General features: G+C 41.3%; 1 protein-coding gene across 1 annotated transcript in view; it reads right to left on the bottom strand.

Annotated features, from left to right (window-relative positions):
• Nucleotides 1-7,833: 7,833 nt before the first annotated feature.
• Nucleotides 7,834-25,227, bottom strand: part of LOC118788035 (LARGE xylosyl- and glucuronyltransferase 2) — a 101,627-nt gene continuing 84,233 nt past the window's right edge. Inside the window, exons 4-17 of the mRNA XM_036543867.1 lie at nucleotides 19,670-19,854; nucleotides 17,996-18,285; nucleotides 17,714-17,796; nucleotides 17,328-17,451; nucleotides 16,800-16,971; nucleotides 16,012-16,116; nucleotides 15,733-15,845; nucleotides 15,371-15,496; nucleotides 14,912-15,067; nucleotides 14,415-14,578; nucleotides 13,397-13,675; nucleotides 12,310-12,456; nucleotides 11,518-11,713; nucleotides 7,834-9,458 (exon numbers count right to left, since the gene is read on the bottom strand). Coding sequence (XP_036399760.1) covers nucleotides 9,261-9,458; nucleotides 11,518-11,713; nucleotides 12,310-12,456; nucleotides 13,397-13,675; nucleotides 14,415-14,578; nucleotides 14,912-15,067; nucleotides 15,371-15,496; nucleotides 15,733-15,845; nucleotides 16,012-16,116; nucleotides 16,800-16,971; nucleotides 17,328-17,451; nucleotides 17,714-17,796; nucleotides 17,996-18,285; nucleotides 19,670-19,769 — 2,253 coding nt within the window. The 5' untranslated portion in view covers nucleotides 19,770-19,854 and the 3' untranslated portion in view covers nucleotides 7,834-9,260. The remainder of the gene's footprint in view (nucleotides 9,459-11,517; nucleotides 11,714-12,309; nucleotides 12,457-13,396; nucleotides 13,676-14,414; nucleotides 14,579-14,911; nucleotides 15,068-15,370; nucleotides 15,497-15,732; nucleotides 15,846-16,011; nucleotides 16,117-16,799; nucleotides 16,972-17,327; nucleotides 17,452-17,713; nucleotides 17,797-17,995; nucleotides 18,286-19,669; nucleotides 19,855-25,227) is intronic.

The following is a 25,227-nucleotide window of genomic DNA, read 5'->3' as shown; positions in this document are numbered from 1 at the left end:
GTAAATGTAAATCCAGTTGGATATCTGTACGTGGACATGTACAGCAAGTTTTTTCCTATGCTTTTTCAATTTGAAATCTTACACTGTACTATTGGTCCATCCCTTCACACACTCTCTGTGCTCATTCAGGACCATTGAAGCACTGTCAATACAATCCTCCTATACACTTGGACACAACCAACGGCTATTCTTCAGACTGCAAGGCCCACAGTGCACCACAACAGGGCAAGTGCTAATTGGAGAATGGGCACATTCCCGCTGACATCACCCAAGGACTTTGCAGGTACCTCTGAAGCTGTTAGAGGGAGCCATAGTGGAGAGATGAGGGAACTCTGTTGACATCCCTACCCATAACCCTGGCACAATGAAGCCAATTTGTTAAGTCGCTGTGGGCTCCTCATGGTCAGCTGATGACAGGACTAGGCTTGAACTGCAGCCATAGGGCCCATTCTGCGTTCAGAATGAGCACTTTAGCTCAGCCATTTAATTGGTTTCTTCTGAAGTCATCCAAATTAGAGCTGTTGATCTCTGAAATCATATCCTGCTTGGTGTCGTTCTTCTCCCCTCACGACTCCATAGATGCACAGTACTTTTTCACAGTTAATAGGCAACGTTCTTACTTTGTGCCAGTAAATGACTGAGCACAATGATTTTCTGTGCTTTGAGGTCAAAACTGAAAAATAATCTCGTTATTACTTTCCTGGCTCAGAGGTGAAGGAAGGATGTTAATAAGGTGAGTGCCACAGAGAGACTGGCAGGCCTCCCGCACTCCAGGAGAACATGGGGAAGGATGAAAGGCAAGTATGTATCAGCACAGTCCTATTTGCCCATTTAAACCCCTGGCTGACCCAGCTCGGAAATGGTTTCCTGCATTTTTATGATGGCATGACTTAAACCTACTGACACTTGCAGGCTAGAGATTATTGCTTGTTGGCATGGAGACAGGGATGCTTGATATCTTCCCACTCCCCTGTCTATAGTATAATCTGAAGGCTGTAGTGGGACAACATACATACAGAAACCTTTTTCCTGCCCTGAAGATGAATTTATTAACATTATGTAAGACCACTTATGTGCATTAAAGACTCAGACTCTCCCAGTTCAAAACAGTTATTTGTTCTGCCCTTATTTGCCAAAGTAATTTTCCCACCTCCACTGAGCTATTTGTTATAATTGGTGCATAAAAGGAGGGAGAGTGGTAGGGTCTGGGTCAGGGCACATAAAGAGTGGGAAAATCGACTTGTTTCCATAACAAATAGCAGAAGTATTGCATGGATAAGCACGGACCACTGCTGCACACTATGTGGTTATGTTGATGGAGCTCAGGATTGCCTCTATTTAAATCTATTAAAATGGTATAGTGGACAGATAAGCTAAGTTCCATTGTATTGACAAAAGAAAGAAAACTGAAGAGGTACATGGTTATTGCCATTGATCTGAGGGAGAGCAGTCCTCAGGGTACATTGTGAGTAAATTTTCTCTGTTTGAAACATACAACAAAGAGGCATTATTCATCTGACATCATTAATGACGCAGTACTCACTTGATCTCCTGATAGATCTTGTCTCAATGGCACTCTGCTGTTTCTGCTGTCAATGACAAATATGACAGACACTGATAGCCAAATATTACTTTGAAGTATCAATATCAGCATGTAAGCTATAATGTAAGTGACTGCTAGGCCATAATTACTAACAGGTATAAGAGTTCACAACCTAATGCAGCCACTGACTATATTATTCATATTGTACTATTAAATAATTATTCACAAAACACAATACATATTTTTGTATCATGGATTCCATTCCACACCACTAATCAGCAGCACTATTTCATCTAAAGAAATTCTATATGAAAGACAGAAATAAGATGTTCATTAAATTAATTTTGTCACATCAATATCTGCATTATGAGTCATTATGTCCTCAAGTAGATAGCACACTAAATGTAGAAACTTGTGGTCCCTTTCAAACAGTGCCAACATATTATTTTATTATATATAGATGTAATTTCACTAGGCCAAGAAATTCCAACAGGGACTGAAATGAATTTAAGGGTATATATTAGTGAAAAGTTTAAACACCAAATGAATGGTAAGCAGGTCTGATGGGATCCTTGGCTTGATTTGGAGTCCAGCCCTCCAGGGAGGTAAGCATATCAGTGCAGCCATAGGGCAGGGCTAAACACCTCCCCTTTGAACCTTCTGGAGCAGAGGGGACTGGTCCTGGTGAGGACAGCAGAACCCTGGATCCATCTGGGGAGAGGATCAAAGCCAGGTGGGAGACCCTTCAACCCTGAGCTGCAGGTAGGAGGAGAGGAGCAAAGGGCGGAGGGAGAGGAGGAGCTGGGATTCGCAGACACCAAATTGAAATGGGAAGGAGAGGTTAGTACACTATATGGACAAATGTATTTGGACGCTTGACCATTACATTGTAATGACATTGTATTCAAATACATATACTTTAATATGGAGTTGGTCCCCCTTTTGCAGCTATAACAGCTTCCACTCTTCTTGGAAAGTTTTCCACAGGATTTTGGAGTGTTTCTGTGGGAATTTGTGCCCATTCGTTCTGTAGAGCATTTATGAGGTCAGGCACTGATGTTGGACGAGAAGGCCTGGTTCGCAATCTCCGTTGCAGTTCATCCCTAAGATGCTCGATGATGTTGAGGTCAGGGCTCTGTGCGGGCCAGTCAAGTTCTTCCACACCGAACTCATCAAACCATGTCTTTATAGTCCTTGCTTTGTGCACTGGGGCACAGTCATGTTGGAATAGAAAAGGGCCTTCCCCAAACTGTTTTGCCAAAAAGTTGGAAGCATAGCATTGTCCAAAATGTCTTATGGTATGCTGAAGCATCAAGATTGCCCTTCACTGGAGATAAGGGGCCTAGCCTAAACCCTGAAAAACAGGTGTGGCCAAATACTTTTGTCCATATAGTGTAGGTGGTTTATATACACAATTTGATGTCTTGGATTGGTTTTGCAGATAGAGGGCATCCTGTCCTCTGGAACTTTGGTTATACACTTTCATTAGAAGTGACAAGATAGCTGGATTTGAGCACTATTACATTATACACTCAGTGACCACTTTATTAGGTACACCTCTCTAATATTTGGTAGGACCCCCCTTTGCCCCAGAACAGCCTGAATTCTTTGTGGCATGGATTCAACAAGGTGCTAGAAACATTCCTTAGAGATTCTGCTCCATGCTGACATGATAGCATCACACAGCTGCTGCAGATTTGTCAGCTGCACATTCATGCTGCGAATGTCCCATTCCACCACATCCCAAAGGTGCTCTATTGGATTGAGATCTGGTGACTGTGGAGGCCATTGGAGAACACTGAACTCATTGTCATGTTCCTGGAACATGACAGTTTGAGATAACGTGTGCTTTGTGGCATGGGGCGTTATTCTGCTGGAAGTAGCCATTAGAAGATGGGTAGACCATGATCATAAAGGGATGCACATGGTCAGCAACAAAACTCAGGTAGGCTGTGGCGTTTAGGCTGTGGTATTAAGGTGCCTAATGTGTGCCAAGAAAATGTTTCCCACACCATTACACCACCACCTCCACCTGAACCATTGGCACAAGGCAGGATGCATCCATGGATTCATGTTATTTACGCCAAATTCTGACCCTACCATCTGCATGTCGCAGCAGAAATCGAGATTCATCAGACCAGCAGTGTTTTTCCAGTCATCTACCATCCAGTTTTGGTGAGCCTGTGCCCACTATAGCCTCAGTTTCCTGTGCTTAGCTGACAGGAGTGGTACCCAGAGGGGTCTTCTGCTGCTGTGGCCCATCCACCTCAATGTTCGACATGTTGTATGTTCAGAAATGCTTTTCTGCGTAGCACTGTTGTAACGTGTGGTTACTTGGGTTACTGTCGCCTTCCTGTCAGCTTGGACTAGTCTGGCCATTCTCCTCTGACCTCTATCATTAATAACGTGTTTTCACCAACAGAACTGGATGTTTTTTTGTTTTTTGCATCATTCTCTATACACTCTAGAAACTATTGTGCATGAAAATCCCAGGAGATCAGCGGTTTCTGAGATACTCAAACCACCCCGCCTGGCACCAACAATCATCCCTCGGTCAAAGTCAGTTAAATCAGATTTCCTACCCATTCTGATGTTTGGTCTGAACAGCAACTGAACCTCTTGACTATGTCTTTGTGATTTTATGCATTGAGTTCAATTCAATTCAGTTTTATTTGTATAGCGCTTTTTACAACACAAGTTGTCACAAAGCAGCTTTACAATGATCCCAGGCCTGAGGCCCCCCTCAGAGCAAGCCTAAGGCAACGGTGGCGAGGAAAAACTCCCCAATTAGCAGGAAGAAACCTTGAGCAGAACCCGGCTCAGAGGGGGAGCCCATCTGCTTCTGGCCAGCACTGGGCAGATAGAATTAGAGAGAGTCTTAAAGTTGTACAATGTACTTTAAGACATTTGAGTTTGATAGACAGTAGTAATTAACAACATAGTAATTATAAAATCTATCCTATAATGTCCCAGTTGCTGCCACATGATTGAATGATTAGATATTTGCATCAACAAGCAGGTGTACAGGTGTACCTAATAAAGTGGTCACTGAGTATAGAGTAATGGTTATGCTGAACACAGCTGAGAGAAAAGAGATAAACAAAGAGGTTGTGATGTACTTAACCTACAACATACAGTAAATATGCAATGATATTAACAACAGGTGCAGAAACACAGACACATTATATCAGTGACGCCTTCTCAAATGCTATGTTATTCCTTCCATATAACCTTATAATACTCCTTAATTCCTAAGCAATATTTATTACAAGCACTATCCAGGAAAATACAGAGGCTATAGCCCCATAATTTTGAAATTGAGAGGAAAGAGGTGAAAATTTGAATCTTTGAAACAACTATTCACTCATTTTTGTCATGCATTTATTGATCTCTTTCTTATGATATTGGCCTTATGGTCGATGAGATTGTGTGGTGTTGACCCAGCTCTTCAGGAAATCAATGGCAGCTAGAGAGCGCTAAACAGAGTGCTCATCTTGAGTGTAGGCTGAGCCCTACGGCACAGGTTCAAAATCAGCTATGTAATATGCTAACACTGGCTATGACAGAAGGAACAAATTAGAAGAATTTCATTCCACCAGGGACAGGGGTGGATAGGGTGGACAGAGTTTCCTCATCTCACCGCTCTCAGGCACCCTGCCATTCATTAGGCGCCATGAGTTGCTCAGTAAGCATGAGTGGAGTAGCATCTATCTTCCAGCTGGAAGCTCTGCTGTCCTGCTTCAGCTCTCCTGCCTCAGTGCAGAGATTATCACAGTGAGACAAGTGACGTAAATGAGGGTTGCATAAAAGGGAAGAGCATAAAGCAAAGAATAGCAACCCAAAAGGGGCAGGAGAGCCAGTGGATAAAAACCTTCCACATTTGCTGAAACAGTGTAGATAAGCCCATGAAGTAAGAATGCTCTTCTGTCCAGTGAATGGTCAGTGTTAAATCATTTCTAGTGCAAACAAAAACAAGAAATTGATCTGACAGGGCCTCCACTTTCAGCCTCTCCATTAATATTTGAACACCTCTCTAACCATTCTTTCTGACAGGATGAATTATTTAGGGTGACACTTATGAAATCTTAAGGGCAGCCATTCTCTGACTTCCCTTGTCTATGGTGTCTAATGGAATTTTTTGTTGGACAGTAGAAATCTGCTGAAATAGGAGGACTTCATAGGTCTCATTTAGCTGATAATTTCACCATGCAAACAGAAATGGATGTCTCTCACTTCAGGCTATCCTTTGTGGCCCTTGTAGCAATTTTCAAAAGCAAAGCTGTGTATTGACTGCAGCACAGGACAGACCATTCACAAAACTTTACAAATCACTATTTGGTTAGTGACATCTATAAATTCTGTTCCATTTAAACAGGTCTAGATTGCCAACACTTGCTGAAAGCAAACAGCAAATGAGAAGCCCGGTAAGCTTAAGTCCACCACAATCAGGGAGGCCTTGGACAGACTGGGAGGCTTTGAGACAAGCTCCCTCAGCTCCTCCAACACCGAGCACATGAAATGATAGAGTGGGATTGCAACATTCAATACTTTTGGGACACCAGAGAAAGCAGAAAGGTCAGCTTCCGCCTTTATAAAGAAATACAACTGCATTTCCTTCCAATCAGGAAAATCAATCATTATTGATGGATGACCCCCGGCAGGCCACATATGGGACACAGATATCATAAAAATGTTGTGACCAATCTACATCACCATCGATCATGTTTAAGATGAGCCATTATCATGCTAGCATCCTCCACTATATAAAGTGTCCTGTTAAGCCCAGGGGGAAAAGTGCTTATGAAGCTAAATTTGGATTGGAACAACTAGATTTTTTATCTTAACAGAATCACATCTATTTCTTCCTCTACAGCAAGGGGCTATTTTATATATTCAAGGAAAAGCGAATTCAGCTTGCACATCAAAATAAGTGGAAATGTTTGGGACAAAAGACTGACTCAAAATATATTTTTCAATTTTCTTTTATAATTTAACAGAAGCAGCCTGGCTGGCAATTCTTGCCTTTAAACAAGCAATATGCCCATAATAGGAAATTCAATTCTCTTGTTTTTTTAATGACTGGCATTTATTTTAAATGGATCATCATAACTTACAACAGATTAGTTTGAATTTGTTTTTTCCTGTTGTTTTGAAGGGTTGCGTCTGTCACAACCCCAAGTGATGTGAGCTGCACTGATCTCTTAGGTGTGGTGGATGCTTTCTGTGGATGCTCTTAGGTGTGGTGGAGTAGGCACCCTGCTGTTTCAGATCTCCAGATAAGAGAATAGAGGTCTGTGGGTCTGAAGAAAAAATAAACCAACAAACATATGACACTGTTTCAGGTCAATTTGGATGATCCACTTTGAAGCACAGCACATAAATGTATTATCTTTGACCCAGACCAGTTACAAGGATAAAATATTTTCCAAGGACAGTGCCTAGAATCCCAATGACTGTTGTCTCTGAGTTGTAAGGAAGATACCTGGAGACTCTAGACTCCAGATGAGTCAGCTGATTAAAGGATTGCATCTACCTCAATTCGATACTCCCACATATTAATTGCAGTGAAGAACTGTTGGTACTAGCTCTTGTTGTTTGTCTTGGCAAAGTCATCAGTTACATTCTGTCTCATTCTATTGGATTCATAATCATTCTCAATCTATTGGAGCCCAATTTCCCATCAGCACAAATACTCACTAAAGTATGCATTTGTATGTGTATACAAATAATAATTGATTATCCCTCAACTTAGCTTATCTTATTTAGTGATTCATCTGAAGCAATTCATTTGTAATACACCATTCAACCTTCTCTTCACTTCAGCATTACAAATCATTGCATGGGCTGTATGTGGCCAGTGTTAATGAATGTTATTTGTGTTTATGAATTACGTGGTCTGATCATTGTAGTACATCTCTGCATGGATTTATTAATTTAATGTGAAAACTAAGGAAATGTGGACAGTCTAAACGATAATGGTAAGGGGGTCCAGTGTACATTTCAAAACCATGATGTAAAAGCAATGTTTGATTTGTCTTTATTTATTATTTTTTTTTATTGTAGAATGGCAAATATAGTATTATGTCATACTGTGAGTGGATGACAAAATATCCTAGGACATCTCAATTATTTATGTTTTAGGCAAGAGGCATTTCAATCTATTACCTGTCCATGTGCAAAAACAACAAGCAGGAGTAACATCACCACAACTGGCAACTGAAGCAAACTGATTTTTTTCAACAGTGAAATGTAAAGAAGGAACCTCAGACAAACATTACAAAAGGGTGGATTTATTTAAAGCACTTTTCCCCAATATAGAAAAATATGATCGATTTAAGTCAACAATAATAAATAGAGAGCCTGATATTTCCAAGGCTCTATATAGTGATACAATCAATACCCAGTTTCACAATACAGCAAAGGCACTAGCATTTACCGCACAGGCAGGGGGTGATAGGGAGAAGAGAATGACTTGGTTGGGGTGGGAGTGGGGGTGTCTAGGTGTATGTTAACAATAATGTTTTTCACTCTATTTCCCTGGCTTCATAAAGTTATGTCCTACTCAAGCTACTGTGGATTGTCCCTCATATATACTTCCTCTGTCAGGATTTCTGAAGAGTAGATTCCTAGATTGTGTCAAGGCAGTGCTTTGCCCAACAATGACAAGAGAATGGAGCATGGTGGAGGGGTCAAGTAGATGGCACATACAGTATAACATAGAGATTGTGACTTGGCACAAATAACAGGCTTTTAAGCATGTGTACTGGAAAAGAAAATCAAACATAACTGATAATTCAATGAAAATCAGGTCTGATGTTCAATGAAACAAACACTAAAGCCACACTATCACTCAGTAACTGCACAAGTGTAACGGAGGGTCCAAGTTATCCCACATGCTCATTCTGACCAAATGGAACAATGTATCATAAGCAATTGAAAATCATTCAGCATTTCTCACAAACACTCATTCTATTAAATATAACCAATAAAATTTCTCTCCTCTGAGGGGAAAATATAGAAATAAAAATAATGCAATTTGTATGTGACAGCATAATCTAAAACGTATTTTAAGTAATCATTTACATAAAAAAAGAAAATATTTTAAATATTTTAAATATCAAGGAAAATATCAAGCCTAAATGTGTCTCCAGTTCTGATGACTTGTCCACTCTCGTGTGATTTAATTTGGTCTCGTGAAGATTCCAGGGGAGGCTGAGTTAACATACTCAGGTGCTGTCCAGCACTTTCGTTCCAGCTTGTTATACTGTACCATTCATTTCACAGTTCAATTGCAAGTTCGGATCCAGTGACAGTACTAATCAACAGTTGTGGATTCACTTTTTTTTTTTTCAGAAAAAAGCTCAGCTTTTCAAAAGGAATATTATAATCCTCAATCCTTAAAGCAAAAGCTCACCAAAAATCCAATCTTTTTGGTTATTGAAGTCTCTCTGCTCTAAAGCGGACAGTTTTGGTCACAAATTGCCATAATCTTATGTTACTCGGTGCTAGAATCCAGAAACTGTCAAGTAGAGTACATGGCAGAGGAAAAGGGAGTAACCAATAACTATATTTTCTGCAGTCCTATAGTGTCATGAACCCCCCTCCTCAAACCAAATTTCCTGACTTCAGGAGTGACATCAGACCACAGCTGAGATGTTTTGTATCCATCAACACCTTTTCCACCGCAGAGAGATATGAAGGCCTGCAATGCCCTCATTTAGATGTTCCTCTCAGCAGTAAGGTACTTCAGAGCAGCAGCACCATACTTTCTGGACAGGTCTTGGTGAAACTCATCTTTGAGTGTGGTCAAACAATATCGGTAGCTGGAGCTGGAGCGGAACTTGGAGATGTCAAAGCTGGGTGCGTGGGGCATGTGGATCATGAAGGCATTGGGCAGAACCATCAGGTCATACTCCTGGGAAGAAAGAACAATGGAAAGTTCGTTAAGGGTCTGCAAAGCACAGTCATTCAAATCACTGCAAATTAGCTGTGGTCCTGGAAGGCTGATATGTCTGGTTGTTCAGCCAAATCATTTAATCAACAAACTCAGATCTGGGGCCTCATTTATAAAACGTTCGTATGCACAGATTTGATCTTAGAATGTGCGTACGCTCAAATCCACGCCAAAGTTCAGATTTATAAAAACAGTCTTTGACGTGGAAAAGTACTTAGCTCCACGTCAGGTTCCAACTTGGCGTACAAACATTTCCTTGTGGCAATGTTGGAGTACTGCAGGTATTCGGAAATCTAAGAGCGCCAACCAAGGTTTCCACTAGGATTTTTTCTTGCTGGTCCGGTGTCCGGAAAGAATTTAAATTACCGGACAAATCTGAAACTTACCGGTAACTTTACAATAACAGTCTATGTTGCAAATGCAAATATAATGTACACCTAGGTTGACAAAAGAATGACAACAACCTCAAATCAGTTTGACTATTTAATGAAGAGTAACGATTAAGCAAAACGAACAGTAACGATTGTGCAAAACCTCAACATTAGCCACTAAAATGTAGGCTTTTAATTTATCAGGTTTTTTTAAATAAATTTTACCAGGCAAAAACCGGTAATTACCGGCTAACGGAAACCCTGGCGCCAACATGTCACCTGCTGCCTAATTGTTTCCTCATTATTATTATTATTATTATTATTATTATTACTAATAGTAGTAGTAGTAGTAGTAGTAGATGCTGTTGTAGTTGTATTGCCAGATTGATCACATTGCTTAGGCTATACGTACTGGTTTGCACAATACAGTTGTCAATAATAACATAAGCTAGGCTACTTGTGGAAGACAAAACAAAAACACACATTGGTTTTCCAAATTAGAGCTTTGTGGCCAGATGGCATGTACTTGGTTTTAGTGGTAACACCACTGAAAAGGCTCCCAAACAGCGTCCCTGCACACATCTGCACCTCCACCAACAGGACCTCGATTTTTCTTGCAGTTCGCCATTATCAAGTAGAGGATTTGGGTTTTGATTCGAGCTCCTTTATATGCTAATGAAATTAATTGGGGGCGTTTACAAGGTGGAGATCTAAAACCATTCAGCTACGCACAATTTCAAGATCATTTGTGATTTATAGATTTCACATCTGGGAGAGTGGCGTATGCATGTCTTTTTGGTATGTGCGTTCATTTGCTCTGAATCACACATGTGCACATTTCATAAATGATCTTAGAGCAAATGTAGGATCGTTTCTACGCAACTTTTTTATAAATGAGGCCCCTGATCATCTCATCCAATCACATAAATGTAATACATTATTTTTAACATGTTTCTCCTCTTTAGGTTTCCTGTTCCTTTATAATGTCAATCTGAGTTTTGACGTCACTTGAGAGGTATCTGCTGTTAGCCTTTTGTGAATAAATACTTGTTGCAAAGGTGTTTGACCTTGAGAAAGATGGTATTAAAGTTTTTTCTACTTCTGTTCATTTCTGCCCCTTAATAATATTAGTCACACTAATTGATGTTTAGTGCAATTGATTAGGATCTATTTAAGAGTTACAGTATAGTTTAAGGCTTAAAACAATTGAACAACTGTCCTTCATTAAGACAACATTTGCTTAAAGTTAACAAAACCTATTCGTAGACAACACAGTTCTTTGACAAAGGAGTTACAGCATATTAACTGCTAAATGAGATATTGACATGTGCATCATACTATTGGGGTGATTAACATTAGTTATGGGCTCCAAAAATCTTTTGAAATTAAGATAAAATACTATTCTCTTCTCCATTAATTTATTCAATAGTTGTTTGATTGCCTGTTTCCTTGATTGTAATGTGTTCACTGTAGTGTTTTGGGTCCATTAAAATATTCCTGTTTCACTCCCATATTCTGGAACATATTTCTCAAATTGTCTTCACTTGAGTTTTATACTTGAAGACATTTAAGATTGTGAGACATTTATCAAACAGTCAGTTAAGTATTACACTGCAAATCACCAATTCTTTCATGACAGCCCTACTTACCTGTGCATCAAGCTCCATAATGTGGGAGACTTTGTTCCAGCCAAAACCCACAAACCTCTGGTCATACTCGGGACAATCTCGTCTCACCACCACATAGGGCTCAAAGTCTGACTCCCACTCCACCTTATAGGGCATGGTGGCTGTCCTCCACTTGGCGTAGTTTGTTGGTGCATGGCCCTTGGTCCACACATGGTACCTGGAATGCAAACAGGGAGTTCACAGTCAAGAGTCCAATTCTATCCATACTGTTTCTTGTCTTCAGGAGTATGGCCTTTTAGCCTTTATTATACTACCATTGCGCTAACAGTAAATTACACAGGAAGATATTTACATTAATATTTGATATAAAACTATTTCCAATTTAAAAATACTAAGGATATGACAATAACCTGGTAAGGAGCACAGCCATACATTCTACACAAAAACCAATTAGAGCTACTGTTTCCTCCACTTAAAAATAATAACCAAAATGTTCCTAGTTACAGGAAAACTGACCACAGTTAAATGACTCACAGAGCTGTCAACCAGAGACTAGTCGTGGACATTTCAGGTTAGTTATATTTTGTGCAGTAGTCTAAAGGGGAATGATAAATGTGGGCTTGTGCCCAGAGTGGGTAACATGTGCTGGGGCAGGAGCTAGCTAGCATTTGTTAATTGTTTAAATGCCTTGAAAACCCCAAATAAATAAGGAAACATTTGGATTTAATATGTTTCTTAATTGAACAGCCTTGCTACCAAAGACCCATGGCCTAACACTACAAATATGAAGTCAACAAAGAAGTGAGTTCAGACCTGAAAGTGTAGAGGGTCCCCATGTCCAGCATAGAGAGTAGCTCAGCTTTGGATTTTGGGAACGAAAGGCGATAGCGCAGGGTCTCAAAGGCAGGCACCACCAGTGCCTTCTTCGTGTTGGCCATGTCCAGCTGGATTATGGATTTTCTAGGGAAGAGAGAGCCCAGCCCAAACAAACACAAAGCACCATTTAAGAGGAAATCAAGAACAAGAGAAGCTTACATTTGCTTAGCAGATGCTCTATGCAGTGTTATCCATTTATACAGCTAGACATTCACTGAGGGAACCAGGTTGAGTACCTTGCATAAGGGTACAGCAGCAGTGGCCCACCTGAGAATATAAGTATGTTATGAGCCCTGCTTTTTTACCACTATGCTACACTGTCTGCCATTCTTGGGCTTATCTAAAAAGTTCAGTGTTCCATTGATTCCATACAGGTTTGTTGTTGTCAATGATAGAAAATTAACTAATGTGACTTTCACTCATGCTTCATAGGATGCAAATTGGAAGGTTGACATTTTCATGTTGATAATTAAGTCTCTGTAACATAACTCATCTGCAATTCATAGTGTGAAGTGCCAAATAAAACAGATGCCTAATAGACTGTCTAATAAAGGACAGTGATAGAACACATACATAAAGATAAGAGTTGACTCTGTATTCTTATCCATTGGGTACAATGGGCCACACTAATATGCATACATATTGTAAGTGTGCCATGTATCTCAATTTAATCCTACATTTACAATGAGTTCATACTAAATGTGCAACTGCTAAATGTCATGTATTGTAACTAGCAATGATGGAAAGGTCATTATTAAATATCTAGGCATACAACAGCTTCAGTGACATGAAAACACAATGAAAAAAGATAAGACGCCTGAAGTGAATCATGATCTACAATAGTGACAATACCTGGATATAATGGCACAAGCAGTGCATTAATGAAGAACCGGGTTACTATAAAAGCCTTGACCAGGAATGACACCACCACCGATCCAGTAATCACAAAGTTGTAGTTTAAATATGACAGGAAGTCTACACAATACCATGAGGTAAGACAAGGCTGACATTTAGAGTGGCTTACCTGAGGTAATCATACAGGCCATACATGGGCAGGAAGTCCACATCAGTCAGGAACACGTAGGGCGTGTTAGCGTTGCGGAGGGCCACATTGCGCAGCAGGTTGACAGGGTAGAACTGGCCCTCCTTGTAGACAATGTGGTAGCCCACGTTCTTGCGGTTCTTCAGTACCTCTGAAGCTTGGGCATAGCGCAGGAACTGCTGCGCCTCAGCATCAGACATGTAGAGAGCGAGGCTGATGGGGCCCTCCCAGTGATTGCAGATGGCTTCCAGCATCTGCAGCCTGGACACAGAGAGAGAACATCTATCAAGTATAAAGTATTCCCTTTTGATTTAAAACAAACTGAAAAGCAAATCATGTGAAATACCAACCAGTAAACATTTCTTGTTTTGTCAACAATGTTGTAATATTGAAGAAAAAGTGATTTAGAAGTATTGTGAGAACATTTAGGTAACCACTGGTCATTGCAAGAATTCTGACAAAGTATTTTCATTTTAAACATTACCTTACAGAACATCTTGCCTGATCACAGGCACATTTTTGTAGAGTTCTAGCCAGAAAGTACAGAATTTAAGTCAGGAAGTTACATGAACCTGCCACTTGAGAGGTCGTGATTCATTCCTGCTTTCTGTAACTTGTGAGAATTTCCCATGCGAATTTGGTACACATCAAGAAGACTATTTGAGTGGATTACAGTTTCCCCTTTAGTACAAGTGATCCCCTGACCCAAGTAAGGAGGACTAGGGGCTTAACATGTTGAACCAATCTAATTACTGCTCAGGATCACAAGCTGATGAGCCATGGCCTTTTTTAATGAGACCAGGAGCTTGGCGCCTGTGGCAATCCTTAAGTATGGAATTGAACTCTAAATCCATGTGAAAATCAAGACTTTAATTGAGTGGAGACAGAGCTAAATTCATTATTCCAATAAATTCCTGTAACTGCAGTGTATTTCAGCGGAAGACTGTCTCCATTTCAAGGTGAAGGTTCAGAGCATTATAATAGGGCTTTAATGTGCGACCTGTCCATGGAGAGCTGTGCAACCAGGGTGACATCGGTGCCATCATCCATGGGGGTGTACTCATACTGCAGGAAGTAGAGGTGCATCCGGTGGACTGTGATCCGCTCCCTGCGGAAATCATAGCACTGGTCATCTTCATCCAGCTCTTCGAGGGCACGTTGTAACTGGGGCCAAAGAGAGACAAGGCTCAGTCCACAAAACGCCTCTAACATTTACAGGATACACAGCTATAACTTTAAAAATAAACACCTGATATCAATTGCATTTCTGATATAACCGTAATGGGTTTGTATGAATAATAGTCATCCATGTTTCATCACCTCATCCATCTTCCAAGTAAAACTGGTGGGATGTAGCTTGGTTATGAATCTACATATACATATTGCTGTTTGGGACCTTTAGGAAGCTGCTCAGACTGTCCCAAGAGATGATGTGGACACTGTGTAACTGTGTAAGAATTAGTGAGGTGAGTGTGTGGCAGGGGTGGGGGTCCTTACGCGGATACTCTCAGAGCTCGGCTGGCTGGGGCATCCAAAGAGCTCTCTGCGTAACAGGTTGCCATCATACTCCAGGAAGGTCAGGTAGAGGTTTCGGAAGAATTCTACATGCTTGTTCTTCACCCGCAGCTTCTTGGGGGAGTTCCAGTGGATGACCTGACACAATCCATCAGGTCACAGTTGTGAGCCACAGCAGGGAATTAGTGGCAATGGCAAAAGGAAGACAGGAATGTCAGCTACCAAGTGCTTTAGTTTCTAGTGTATTTAGCTTCTTCTATGTAATTCCCAATGAGTATCCTGCTTAAAACTCCATTCAAACAATTATTTTAGGGGACTGGTTGTTGAGTAACTTGCTTAAAGACACCACAGAGCTGTGTTATCATGTTGTTGGCCCAATAATCAAATTCCCATTTCAAAATACATCCAACAGTAGTTAAGGAAATTGGACGATTGGTCTACCTTGAGGTCAGACACTTCAGTGTAGCACTGCTCTGAGCGAGTATGGTCAGATAGCTGGACGTTCCAGAAGCAGGGAAGCTGATGCACTAGGACTGGGTTCTGCTTTATGAATGCATTGAAAATGTCCTGCAATTGATGGTAAATGTTAACAGTTAGCCATAATATAAATGTTTCACTGTATTTAAGACTCTGTTCAGGTAAAAAAAGTACTACTGTAAAATCTTTTGTCATGATCAGTCTGTCAGAAACCTTTCAGCAGAATGAATACAAACTATGAGAAGCTTGGTCTAAACTAGGTGAATATTGGCATTTCAAAACGGTACGTCATTGATGGAATGGATGGTGGTACTGTAGTATCTGACCTGGTCAGCTAATGAAGTGGAAAGCATGCTCATGAGCTCTCTCTCTGCAGTCAACCTCCACATCTGCTCCCAGCCAATCCGGCGCAATCGTTCGAGGAGGAGGAGGATGACCCCTGTATCAAAACCAAGACCAACAACGATTACCTACAAGAACCCAACATACCCTCACTGCTCATGCAAATCACACAGTGTAGTTCCATCTGTCAGTTCCAAGAACTCCTTACTCAAAATACAGCAAAACAAAACATAATATTCATTTGCCCGTATTTGTGTCCTGACCTGTATTGAACCCTCGTCCTAGGGCTGGCCAAGGTTTGTGATTCTTCCAGAGATTTCCCAGGTACCAGTCACTCTGGTTTTCCACCAATCCAATCACCTGCTTGTCTGAAACCAGAATATTGTTAGAAAGTGAGGATCGCCGTAAATTAGACGGTCACTGAAATTTATGTGGCATCCATATTGAATGTCAATTACATTTTGTGCCATTGAGATGTTGATATTGATGATCAACATATGTGTGCCGTATTTATACAAATAAGTCCATTTTGCACATTTTAAATTCAGCTATCCCCTGCGCTGAGAAATTGTTAACACTAACACTATACCTGTGTATCTAAAATAGCTCCAATGAAGTAAGGTCAAAGGGATTTCCACAGCGACAGCCAAGCTAAGAAACGTAGCTAGCTTTATGATTAAAATGACCTCATTATCTAAGTTACCATTAGCATTAGCATAAAACCATATTGACATTACCTAACTTCTGGTGACACAATTATGCTGGGCTAAGTGGCAGTACAATGAGCATTGTTATGAGCACATGAGAAAAACTGTTCCCAGAAAATTTGAAAAATCTGGGAAACCAGATCTGATTCACTTGATTTTTTCCTCAAACTTGCTTCACAAAAAATAGCACTTAAATTTTGATTTTCAGTTAGCTCATTAAGCTGTAATAGACTTCCAGAGCTCCTGTTGAAAGCAACTGTTACTGTAATGTCAAACAGACAAACAACAAGCATTTCACACCCACAGACCAGACAGGCAACCATCAAATCAGCTCATCAATACACCTGTGAACTTCCGGAAGATGGCCCAGAGCTCAGCAATGTCAGTGGCGAAGGTGATGTCCGTGTCCAAGACAATGACTTTAGTGAGGTCAGAGGAGAGCGCTTTGGTCAAGGTCAGTTTCATCAAGCCATATATCCCTGAGTAGTGCTTATTAGGGATCCAGGCTACCTCTGACTGCAAACAAAGAGGGGTTGGAATCAGAGCTTAGCTATTCACATGAAGCAGAGTGTACTTCACAAGATGAGACATTTCCAAACAAAAAAGGTTCATTGTTTAGTCTACCTGTGCACAGAGCCAATTAACATTTACATCAAAGCCATCGCTAATGCTACTGAACCATATATAAAACAGATATATGTAAAATTACAGTCCTCCATGCATATCTTAAGATCAAGGTGAGTACTCTGAAATAACAGAAGAGCACTCTGAAACAGCCTGGCCCGTAATCTGTAGGAAGAAAAAGGGTAATGAAGATGCCAATCTCTACCCAACATAGCATTGCAGTAAGGAACCCAAGGAATGGTTGTTACCTTAAGCTCATCTGCGTCATAGAAGCTGACCTGCACGGACGGCACCATCCAAGACTGAAAGAGGGAGCTGAGAATCTGATGGGCCACCGCATCAGTGATGAAGTGGAAGTGGAGGGGGTTTCTCCTTGGAAATGGAACAGGAGTGGAACAATCAGTCTGGGAGTGCTTTTTATCTGATGAGCTGTTTCTCTGGCAAAGCCAAAGCTACAACTTAGAGGCCCTTGAATTTTCTATAACAGGCAAATGTAGGACCTTGAACAAGCTTACTGATTCCAAAGAGTGTAATCATCACATCAGACCTCTTGCTACTGAATATCTGGGGTGTGTCTACAGCAGCATATCCAATCACAGTCCTACACATGGACCTGTCAGCCCTACACTCTCACCTGTGGAACAGAATGGACTTGACCAAGGTGACCACATCTCGACTGGCGTTGTGACCAGCACACACGCACGCCACATGAATAAGCTGAGGGAGGAGGAAAGAAAGACAAATGTCAGGTCGCAGCGGTGCTCTCCAACTACCATTAAACCAGAAGCAGCTCTTGCTTCAAAGCTGAGTTTTGTACACACTCAGATGTGACAACAAATGAAACTAAAACTTAATAAAGGAAACAGAGGGTTGACAGGACACACTGGTCTTGAGGTGAAAACTCTGTGCTCCTCACCTCACACCTCTCTACCATGGGTTGTCGGACACACTCCGTGTGGTTGCCCCCCTCCTCTGCTGTGTTTTCTCCATCCTCTGCACCTGTATCTGCTGACGCTACCCACTGCTGGTTGCCGTAGTTCCCCTCTTGGGCCAGCGGCGCCGCTCCTGGTGATTGGCTGAGTTGCTGCCGCAGCTGCTGATTTTCCTCCTCCATCTCTCGCACCCGTGACTCCAGCACATAGCGGTCCAGGTAACGTGGCTCCGACTGGTCAGCTAGGCAGGGGGAGAGCAGTAAGGACCGCCCATCTGCAGTCGACAAACGCCGTTATTTTGGTTGGATGGATTTCATGTGAGGATGGCTTCCTGTTTGCTTCCTGTGAGAGGAACTGCAACTGTGCTCTCCCCTACTGCCAATGACCACTAGGGCAGGGATAGTGGACAGGGCATCAAGGAATGCCAGTCTATCAGAAGACAGCTTTGAATTTAGCAAAGGGGCTGTGGCAGGCAGACAGGTATGTGGCTGCATAGTTTATAGTCCCTTAGTCATCCCTTAGAGAATGGTTGTACATTAGTCTGGCACGGCATTCAATTTGAACATTTGGTCTTCAGATATGCAGGAATTTGACTTCCTTTTTGTACATTATCCCAGTGTATATCATTTTTTGTGAAGAATAATTGCACAGTCATTCTTGTCTGCTAATCCAAGAATTTTCATCAAGGCTGTTATTATTGAGCCTGTCAGTGTTTGTCTTTCTTTATGATTTATATATATATATATATATATATATATATATATATATATATATATATATATATATATATATATATATATATCTTTTGGGGGATTCTGTCAGGTTAAGGTTTCCAAGCCACAGCCAATCCCTAATTCCTTCCCTCACCCCCTCTTTGGAGAGAAAGTCTGTCTCAGGTTGCAGACAGCTGTTAGGGGGCACTGCCCTTCTGATCCCTGGAGCAAGTGTGAAACTCACGGAATGTTCACAGCCCTTTCCAGCTAATTCAGGGAGAATAGTTACTAAGTGGGGTGAGGGGGTCCTTATTTTTCTATTCTTGAGCTCCTTCTCTGGAGAGACTTTCCAAAGCAAAGTGGTATGAATCAGCACGACAGGGGAATTGAGACTTTAAATGAGCGGCTTCACCACACACCAGGATATAATGAATAATATTTAACATGTGAAGCAGGACAGAGAAATATGAGGGACAGGCTTTTAAGGACAGAGGGGAGTGTGATCTGCCTTTCACTTTTGACAGTGTCAAACCGCGTTCCCCTGCTGTACTTCGTAAACTTCCCACTGCTTAACATTTTAGCCTGACATTTTCAAGGAGTCTGCATTGTGTGTGCTAATGGAGTCATGAAAAGGGCAGAGATTTATTCATTTTTCCAAGAACAGTACTTATATTGCCAGTGGTCAATATTATTCATGTAGGTTAAGTCTGAGATGATCGAGAGGGGCTATGTTAGGAGAAAACACACAATGAGGGCCATAATAATAATAATCAGATAACTAATAATCCATTTTTACAACCAATCTGATGAATTCATCCCTTCTGAAACATGGATTACACTGATATAATTTTCTCTATATTATGATCAATTTTAACAGTGTCCAAAAGTGGTTGTGTTTATTTTTACTGGTAATCTATACATGGTACACTTTCACATGATACTCACTCTCTAAGTTCCCCACAAAGAGGTACAGCCATGTCAGAAGCAACACAAACGTCACAGATGCAACCAAAAGCTTCAGTTTCCCACGGCAAGGGCAGGGCATTGTGGGAAGGCAAGGGTGAGAGGACAGGATGGTACTCAGGTTGGGCTCAGTCCCTCACTGGCTAGCTGCTGCATCCTATCATCTGCTGAGGGAAAAAGGGAAGTGATTTAGTTTTGATCATATAATTATACCAGTCACTGTAAAATTGGAGTGTTCAGTACCACATATATTTCACAGTGATTTACATTATGAATACTTCATACAGTACACATCCCACAGTCATAAGCCAAGGCTTTATAATATACTTCATATTGTAGGAATATACATTTACATTTACATTTACATATATCTATTAAAAACTCTGATTACAGCTTCAGATATGCATGAATATTATACACTATATGGCCAAAAATATGTGGACACCCCTCCTAATTATTGAGTGTCTCAGCCACACTGATTTTTAACAGGTGCATAAAATGAAGCACATAGCCATGCAATCTCCATAGACAAACCTTGGAAGTAGAATTGGTCGTACTGGAGAGCTCAGTGACTTTAAACGTGGCACTATCATAGGGTGCCATCTTTGCCGCAAGTCAGTTCATGAAACTTCTTCCCTGCTAGATCTGCCCCGGTCAACTGTAAGTGCTATTATTGTCAAGTGGAAGCGTCTAGGAGCAACAACAGCTCAGCCACGAAGCGGTAGACCACGCAAACTTACAGTGGGGCCGCCGAGTGCTGAAGCACGTAAACACCGCCTATCCTCTGTTGAATCACTCACTAGAGTTCCAAACTGTCTCTGTTTGCAACATCAGCGCAAGAACTGTGCGTCGGGAGCTTCATGAAATGGGTTTCTATGGCCGAGCAGCTGCACACAAGCCCAACATCACTATGCGCAATGCCAAGCGACAGCTGGAGTGGTGCAAAGCACGTCGCCACTGGACTCTGGAGCAGTGGAAACACGATCTCATTAGTGATGAATCACGTTTCACTATCTGGCAGTCTGATGGACAAATCTGGGTTTGGTGGATGCCAGGAGAGCACTACCTACCGGAATGCACAGTGCCATCTGTAAAGTTTGGTGGAGGATGGATAATTGTCTGGGGCTGTTTTTCAGTGTTTGGGCTAGGCCCCTTAGTTCCAGTGAAGGGTAACATGACTGTGCCCCTGTGGTTTTGGAGTGGGATGTCCAGTAAGCAATAAGTAAGTAATATAGGTATGATGGTTAGGTGTCCACATACTTTTGGCCATACAGTGTATGTCAAATTGTTAGCAGTAGTCTTGAATGCTTGATGGCTGTTAATCCTTATTTAATGTGGCATTTATAAATGTGTTACATAATAATGCCAGATATGCAATAACAGGTATATTAAAAAGCATGACATATCCTTAAACACCTCTCATAACCTTCTTGTGTAGTGTAAATGTTCTGTATACATTATATTCCTGCTCAACAGCAGTGCTCCATGGGCTTTTCCAAGCAATCTTGTGGTCAAGTTTATTACTATGCCACACTACTGAAATGTTTTCATATTAAGCATTACCAAACTGGCAGTACAAAATAAGACATAAGAAATATACAGATGTAACAAAGAAATGTGACTTTTCCTACCCTATACAAAATGTTTGCTAAAGATACTGTTCACATCTACAGAGTGCTGAATTCCAACAGAAATTCTTGCAGCTCACCATTGTGACCTATGGACAATCTGATTCGTCCAAGCACATTGCTGTGAATAGAATGAGTAAGCCTATTATTTGTTTGTTCCTACCTCTCTACATACTGTACCTACATTTATTGTAATATAATACCCCTAATCATAATTACTGACAAAAGAAGTATTTCTGACATTCATGATTTCTAGCCTCTACCTTTTTTTGCAGATTACCAGGAGAAATGGAGGAAACACACAATCATGCAGTCATACACTGGAAGGGCAGAGAAGTTTGGGTTCTCCTTCATCTAAAACACAACTAACGGTACTCTAATATATATATACAGTAGAATGAAGCTGGAAGTAAACAACAACATGGAAAATGAGGATTTTCATACTACTCTTTATTTTAAACAGGGCTAATTTGGAGAGATTTAGATGTAAGTGGGGGGCGTTCACAGGTATCAACAGTTTGATAGAGTGCTTGTTACATATATCATGCTTCAGACCATAAACCTTTGCAAAACTGTTGACTTGTTTGCTTTTTGTTGGCTCTAACATTCAAGCCCTTGTGTGATGTTCAACTTTTATCGCCCCATAATGCCAGGGCAACACTAAACACCAGGCCTGCAGTAAACAAACCTGGAGGCTGTGAAAGAGGAAGCCAATTGTGATTGAAAAAGGATTGTAGAGGCACACCAGTAAATCAGTTTCAAACTAACAAAATTATACTGCAAGAAACAGCCAGATAAGCCACACAAACATTCACATAAGCTTGCACTGAAGCAGGACAAAGCCATGAATCTCAACAGTAATTTTCAGAGTGCCAAGAAACTCTTCTCATAACAAGCCTATTGAAACATTTGGGATCCAACTTTAGGATGGAGTATGGGTTTCAGACATGTTACTATGGAGCGGTCTATTAGGCTCAAAGCAAATTGTGCTAATGTGAACCAAATGTGTACAAAATGGGCCCAATTTTCACAGTCATAAAACAAATAAAGTGGTGAACTGTTGTGGATCTCAATAACTGTCCTTGGGCAGGAAGCAATTTTCACCTCAAAAAAGCACAAGTGTGAGACATGGTGTTGCTATGTTTATGCACTGGCTCTAATTTTCAAGCAACAATGACAAACAACAACCCCCCTTTTGCTCACGAGTTAGCCAGCTGCAATGTGGAAAATTGGCCCTAAGACTAGCTGTGAAGAGTAGAAGAGATGAAAAAATTCTCCTGATGAATATAAATTGGCACCACCAAGTTTCCTCCACACCATAATAAACCTCCTATCTTGTCTCATTTCTTCCATATTCTCAAACAATTATAGGAGTTAGTTCCAGGGGGCCTATGGTAAATTGGCAGAGAAACGTGCCGGGATTGTATTTACTCCAGGAGACCTCCGCCCACTCCCCTTCATGCACGGCTTACCCTCCGTATTCTGATCCGGCGAGTCACATCTGAGGCAAGCGGAGAGGAGGCAATTATGAGGTGGCATTTACCATCATGTCACAGTCCTGCCTCCCTCTCCCACTCACACTTCAGATGCCAGTCTACAGTAATAGGGTCCCTGTGCCATTAGCGCCTGACAATGTTTTCATTTGGCCGTGCGTCACCTTCCCACTAACACTTCAAAGGGCAGTCAGCAGTAATAGGGTCCTTTTGTCACAAGTGCCAGACAGTTTCTCTCCCTGGTATCAGCACCGTGAGGACAGCATGTGCATTTGGTGGGGGGGGGGGTGCTGCCTGGGTTGCTTTCCCCATCCCCCTCTGACCCAGTGTTACAACATCTGTAATATTTTATGTTCATACAGACAGCAACAGCAGGCTTCAAGATTGGTTGCTATGATAAAATTGTAACTGAACATTAGGCAGTTTCCCTACTGGCTTTGAAGGCCCTGTGCTTAAATACAGGGTAGGACTCCAGTGATTGTGATTCACTGCTAGATTGTGACTCATGAGTCTTGACAGCATAAATTGACATACAAGAATTGAAAGTAAGCCCTTCAAAAAAAAATAAAAAACATCAAAAAAAACTGCAAATCACCCTTGTGGGATGTACATAATTACATATTTTTTAACCCTGCCCATATGGAGCAAGGGCAGTCTGACTGGTATGACATAGATAGTGCATGCCATTGACCCTCGTCACTGTTCGAACCGTTTAAACCATTTCCCTGCAGGCTGGGAGAGATTAGCATTTTAATCCAAACCTTGTGCTTTAAAGCATGAGGTGTTAAATGTCACCCTAGGAGAGGAGGGGAGGAGGGGACGCCCTGGTGCCCAGGAACAGCCTGAAGCAGGAAATGGACTGAGTAAACGAAGGCCCCATTCTTAGTGCAGGTCACAGAACAGCTTCAGGGTTAACTATCTCTGTAGGACCCATCACTGCAACCTCTTGGGGGCCCTTGGGAGAGAATCCAAGTTTACTTTGTAGGCAAAACTTGCTCCAAGTCTGAAATGAATTTATAGAGTGTAACTTCTAAAAGGCTGCAAAACTGTCAGTGTTCCCACTTTTGCCATATATCTTTCTCTCCTAGTGCCTGGGTGATATTATACATTTTTCAATGATAAAAATGATCTACTACCTTTGTCTGTGTTACCCTGATATTACAGCAACTGCAGTGACTCATTTCTGCCAAAACATCTTTTGGTTGCATACCAGAATTCATTTTTTGGTTGCATAGATGACTACAGTAACTACAGTAACTTGCAAAGCCTCAGCAGGGTTTGTGAAATCTACAGTATGTGAATTTGCACAGCAGCAAGTAATCCCTGCTTGACCCACTCAATGTGATATCAAAACTGTGTAACCCCAGCCACTGCACATTAAGATAGTGGCAGAAAGATACTTGAGCACTGCAGTGTGACGATGTGCACAGCTGCCCGGAAGTGAATCAAGGGCTTAAACTGACCAGCTGCAACAAAGATACCGGCCAGATAATATGAAACATTGTTATGTTTCTTTGCAGTTCACGGGACGTGTCTATCAGGTGCTGATCCCCTCCCTGCACATACTGTCTCTCTCTCTCTCTCTCTCTCTGTCACACACACACACACACACACACACACACACACACACACACACACACACACACACAAACACACACACACACACACAATGAACATACTGTTCATTTGTTCACTGTTCACAGTTCACTGTTACACCCAGTTACACTTTCTGAGTGCATCCTGTGTCTTTTCAGGTATGGGCTGCAGTCAAGCTAAGACCACTGTGTATCACTGGTCCCCTGGTTGCCTGCTTCCATTCTATTAACCCAGGGATGAAAAGGGCCAAAGCAGAGTAAAACAGAAGGTGCCAACCCATTTGGTTTATTGCTGTGGTCAGTATTTACCTACAATCATTCAAGCAAGGCCTGAAAGTGTTGTATAAACAAGGAGTAACACGATATATTAAGTTTCCATTTGCTAATTCTAAATTAATGTATTAATATTTATTGCAGTGCCTCTCCTTAAGTAGAAATCATTCACCAGTTAGAAATCACTTCAGTACAGGCACTGCAAAACAAGTTGACAGGTGTAGGCAATCCTGATGAAAACATGCTATGGACTTGTTTTGTGAGGTAGTTTGCATCATTCCTGGTTTTAACAGTTGTAGTCTCCTAAGGTTTTGCCAGGTGCTTGTACCATATTTCATTTAGCTTATTCCAAACAAATTTGCACACATGGGGCCACATTGATTTATACATTTGCTTTGTTTTCCTTTGTCAGTGCAATTAGATTGAAAGCTTGCATTAGTGAAACCTGGAATGGATTCAAATATTATGCTTCGGACAACACATTCACCCTTCCTGGCACGGTGCCTCACTTCCTGCAAAGATAATTTTACTCATAGAGAGGATAAAAACAG

This window comes from Megalops cyprinoides, chromosome 13 (genome assembly GCF_013368585.1).
Source record: "Megalops cyprinoides isolate fMegCyp1 chromosome 13, fMegCyp1.pri, whole genome shotgun sequence".
Lineage (NCBI taxonomy): Eukaryota > Metazoa > Chordata > Actinopteri > Elopiformes > Megalopidae > Megalops > Megalops cyprinoides.
The sequence above is the reverse complement of the archived record's forward strand: the minus strand, read 5'-3'. Positions and strand labels throughout refer to the sequence as shown.